The sequence below is a fragment of the Aplysia californica genome, unplaced genomic scaffold (genome assembly GCF_000002075.1).
Source record: "Aplysia californica isolate F4 #8 unplaced genomic scaffold, AplCal3.0 scaffold00092, whole genome shotgun sequence".
In the NCBI taxonomy this organism is placed as follows: domain Eukaryota; kingdom Metazoa; phylum Mollusca; class Gastropoda; order Aplysiida; family Aplysiidae; genus Aplysia; species Aplysia californica.
In genome coordinates, this window is record NW_004797362.1 from 1,032,681 (window position 1) to 1,037,393 (window position 4,713).

General features: G+C 39.6%; 1 protein-coding gene across 2 annotated transcripts in view; it reads left to right on the top strand.

Annotated features, from left to right (window-relative positions):
• Positions 1-4,264, top strand: part of LOC101864213 (nucleolar transcription factor 1) — a 16,865-nt gene extending 12,601 nt beyond the window's left edge. The window contains exons 11-12 of one of the 2 annotated variants that reach the window (XR_220292.3): positions 1,289-2,129; positions 2,177-4,264. Coding sequence is in view for 1 of the 2 variants with exons in the window: in XM_005094963.3 (XP_005095020.1) it covers positions 1,289-2,035 (747 nt within the window). In the remaining variant the exon portion in view is untranslated. Of the gene's footprint in view, positions 1-1,288 lie in introns of both variants that reach the window. The other variant, XM_005094963.3, reaches the window with a different exon arrangement.
• Positions 4,265-4,713: the final 449 nt, after the last annotated feature.

Genomic DNA, 4,713 nt, shown 5'->3' on the forward strand with positions numbered 1-4,713 from the left:
TATAAACCACCTTTATGACAGCACTATAAACCACCTTTATGACAGCATTGTAAACCACCTTTATGACAGCATTGTAAACCACCATGTTATAGCACTATAAACCACCTTTATGACAGCATTGTAAACCACCATGTTATAGCACTATAAACCACCTTTATGACAGCACTATAAACCACCTTTATGACAGCACTATAAACCACCTTTATGACAGCATTGTAAACCACCTTTCTATGAGTGGTTGGTGGTTGCTCTGGTGTAGTTTGCTCCTTTTTTCCTATCCAAAGTACATCGTCATTATCTCTCCTCGCGGGTCGTAGGTCGTGCTTCTGACCTTTCCTTCTGTTGTTTCTGTCTGTCTGTCTTCCTTTTCCCCAGCACGAATTGACCATTATTGTGTCGATGTGCTTCTCTTTACTCAAACCAACATAGAAATTATCTCGCCTCCTTTTTTGTGTTTGTTACACCCTTGTAACACCTCTAATCTTTGGTGGGTGGTTGGCGGGTGCTCTGGTGTGGTTTGCTTCTTCTTTCCTGTCAAACATCTACCATCCTTATCTCCCCTTCTTTTTTATGTTTGTTACTCTCTTGTAACACCTCTAATCTTTTGGCGTTCATATGACCTTATGCAGTTGCGAGCGCCGTAAAACCTCTACTAAAACTAAACTAAATCTAATCTTTGGCACTGATGTGACCCAATTGTGTTGCAAGTGCTGTAAAACTCTTACTATAACTAAAACTTCATATATATAATTGTTGCTCTACAGGAACTTGGTTCAGTGGGTGGTGGGCGGGTGCTCTGGTGTGGTCTGCTCCTTTTTTCCTATCAAACATCTATCATCCTCATCTCTTCTCCTTCTTTTTCTGTGTTTGTAATTCTCTAGTAAGACCTCCAGTCTTCGGCACTCAAATGAACTATGTGTGTTGCAAGTGCTGTGAAACTCTTACTAAAACTAGATTTTGATGGCATGATTGATCTGGGGGGGGATGGATGGATGATGGGAGTGCCGTTTTGGGCTGTTATCTTTTTTATTCTTCTGATCTTCACTCCTCCCATATCTCCTGTCTAGGACTGATGAAACAACTTTTGAAAAACTGCTCATCCAGCTCTGTTGGTCGGTGGTTGGCGGGTGCTCTAGTGTGGTTTGCTCCTTCTTTCCTACCAAACATCTATCTTCCTGATCTCTCTTCCTTTTTTGTGTTTGTTACTCTCTTGTAACATCTCTAATCTTCGGCACTTATATGACCTTATTGTGTTGCAAGTACTAAACTCTGTTGTGTGTTTTCACAGAAAATTCGTGGACCCAAAAAGACTACCAGCCAGGTTCTGAATGTGGGCAGCCTCTTAAACCACAAGGGCAAGAACTCTTCTACTCAGAGAACCATTCTGGACTACGCCACCCCGAAGAAAGGAAAGGGCGCAGCGCAAGAGTCGAGCTCGTCGGATGAGCCGGTGCAGAACTCTTCAGTGGCTGGGGTGAAGAGAAAGCTGACCGTCGACGCCAATGTGAGCCCGAAGAAGAAAAAAAAGAATAGTGACAACACGTCGGATTCTGACGAGGAAGATATCGTGAAGTCTCAAGGGAAAGTGAAAAAATCACCGAAGAAGAAAAAGGGGAATAATGACGATACGTCAGACTCTGACGAGGAAGAAATCGTGAAGTCTCAAGGGAAAGTGAAAAAGTCGAAGAAGAAGAAAAAGGTGAATAATGACGACCCGTCAGACTCTGACGAGGAAAAAATCGGGATGTCTCAAGGGAAAGCGAAAAAGTCTAAGAAGAAGAAAAAGGTGAACCATGATTTGTTGGACGTTGCTGAGGAGAAAACGGTGAAATCACAAGGGGAAGGGGAAAAATCACCAAAGAAAGTCATGCAAGTCCTACCAGAAGAGTCTTCGGACAGTGAGGACTCTGAGGATGAGATAAAAATCAAGAGAAAGAAAAGCAAGTTGAAATCGCCAGAAAAACCCAAGCCGCCGGTCAAGAAAAAGATTGTTAAAGAAGAGGAGCCGGATATGGATGATTTGTTGAGTTTTTAGTTTTTTCTTTGATTGAGACTGGTGCAGATGATTTGTTGAGTTTTTAGGTTTTTCTTTGATTGAGACTGGTGCGGGTGATTTGTTGAGTTTTTAGGTTTTTCTTTGATTGAGACTGGTGCGGGTGATTTGTTGAGTTTTTAGGCTTACGACTGAGACAGGGGTAGATGATTTGATTTTTTAGGCTGTCCTTGATTGATGCTTGTGCGAATGATTTTTTGAGTTTGAAATTGGTACAGATGATTTGTTGTGTTTTTGAGCTCTTGATCGAGGCTTGATATATGAATGATTTGTTAAGTGTTTAGGCTTTCTACTGAAGCAGGTATGTGTGGATGATTTATTGAGTTTGAAATGAAATTGGGACGGGTGATTTGTTGAGTTTTTAGTCTCTTTGATTCAGACTGTGTATGGATGATTTGTTGAGATTTTAGACTCTTTGTTTGATACTGATGCGGATGATTTTTATTTTGAGTTTTTCAATCTCCTTGATTGAGGCTGGATGTGGTTGTTTTACCAAGTTGTGCCTAAAAAAAAGTTTTGAAACAGCTGTGTGAATTGTGGCATCATTAGTTTTTACCCCAATCCCTGTTTTGTATCCTATTCCTGTGTACTTTTGATTGCTGGAGCTAGTGGAAGTTCAATTATTATTATAACACATAGCATTGCGTTGCACATTTCCATTGTTTACAATGCTCAATGCGCTGTACAAGACATTAATTGATAGCCTCTAATGGCTATATATATAGGCAGCACTCAAGCACAAGGGCATATGAAATGACACATGTATATATATATATATATATATACAGTGCAGCCTCTCTATAACGACATCCTCTGTATATATAGCAACATGGTGCCGAGGTCCCTATTTTTTCCTTATATGCCATTAGTAACTTTTGGTTGCCTCTCATAACAACTTTTTCTGGTCCCTACGATGTGGTTATAGAGAGGCTGCACTGTATGTCAACGTAATAGGATGCGTTTTTCTGAATAATTTTTGTATGATTTCAATCCTTTGGACGTGTATGGGGAACATTTTGAAGGCTAGGTAGGTGTTTGGCTTAGTGGTCGGAGTTGGAATGATAGGGACAAAAAAGTAGAGACTGTAGATCAAAGTGTGTGTCTGAGTCTGAGCATAAATGTTTGAGTTTGGCTGTTTTGTTGTGGTCGGAGGGCTGTTTTCTTTTTGTTACACCCCAACCCACTTGGGGAGAGAGATAATATGTACATGATTTAATATCGGTAACATTCATGATTGTTTCGATCCTGATGTTCGTTGGTGTTATATTTTAAATATTATTTTCCTGTGTAAATATGTATAAAACAAAATTTATATTTTCAAGAGATTGAGAGAAATGTAGGTGTAACACTTTGCCGCCTCAATGCTCATATAGTAAAACAAACTCTTGTCATCAAAGGCAAAGGCATTTTGGGGAAAATCCAAAGAAACTGGGTGGTACTGGCAGACATCGCCGATCGGCGAGATGAGGTGGCTAAGTGTTTTTTAAAAAAAATATTTCCCCATTTCTTTCCCTGTTGATTGTTGTGTTTCTAATTCTAGTCTTTGTTTTATGTTTAGCCTCAGATTTTCTCACTGCTAGACTGTAACTGGAAGTGTATGTGCTAGACTGTAACTGGAAGTGTATGTGCTAGACTGTAACTGGAAGTGTATGTGCTATACTGTAACTGGAAGTGTATGTGCTAGACTGTAACTGGAAGTGTATGTGCTAGACTGTAACTGGAAGTGTATGTGCTAGACTGTAACTGGAAGTGTATGTGCTAGACTGTAACTGGAAGTGTATGTGCTAGACTGTAACTGGAAGTGTATGTGCTGACTGTAACTGGAAGTGTATATGCTAGACTGTAACTGGAAGTGTATGTGCTAGACTGTAACTGGAAGTGTATGTGCTAGACTGTAACTGGAAGTGTATGTGCTATACTGTAACTGGAAGTGTATGTGCTGACTGTTACTGGAAGTGTATGTGCTATACTGTAACTGGAAGTGTATGTGCTTACTGTAACTGGAAGTGTATGTGCTGACTGTAACTGGAAGTGTATGTGCTGACTGTAACTGTGGGGGGCTTTTTTCTCTCTTGTGTAGATGTCAGTATGAGATGGGGATTATGTACCACATATTCATGTTGTGGTACTAGAGCCTAATAATTTGATGTGTATTAAGGTCATATGCCATTCAATTCCTATCCCCCCTTCCAACCAAAAAGTCAATTTCTATTTTGTGCTATTTTCTTCTATTCTTCTACTTTACGAGATGTTCCTCTCTCCCGAGTGGGTTTTGTTGCAGATGTAACACTGTAAAAAAATACAGTTTTTACAATTTAACAGGAAAGCCAAAATAAAACAAAAACAACTGAATATTGTTACCAAACTGTTTGCCAACATCCCAAGACAGTATTTTTAAGATTACAGTTTTGTTAACTTCCTCCTCATTATCTTTACACAGTACAGCTAATTTTATTGGTAACAACATTGTATTTTGGCTCTTCTGTAAAGTTGTAAAAATGTAAAAACTACATATGTGTAGATCTTGGCCTACTGTATTTTAAAAGGGAGTGCTTATTTAGGCCACATATGGCCTAAATAAGGTAAGGGAGGGGGGTTTAGCTTATTTAGGCCACACATGCTCAAACTACCCTTTTCAGGCAACTGAGTTCATTCCACTT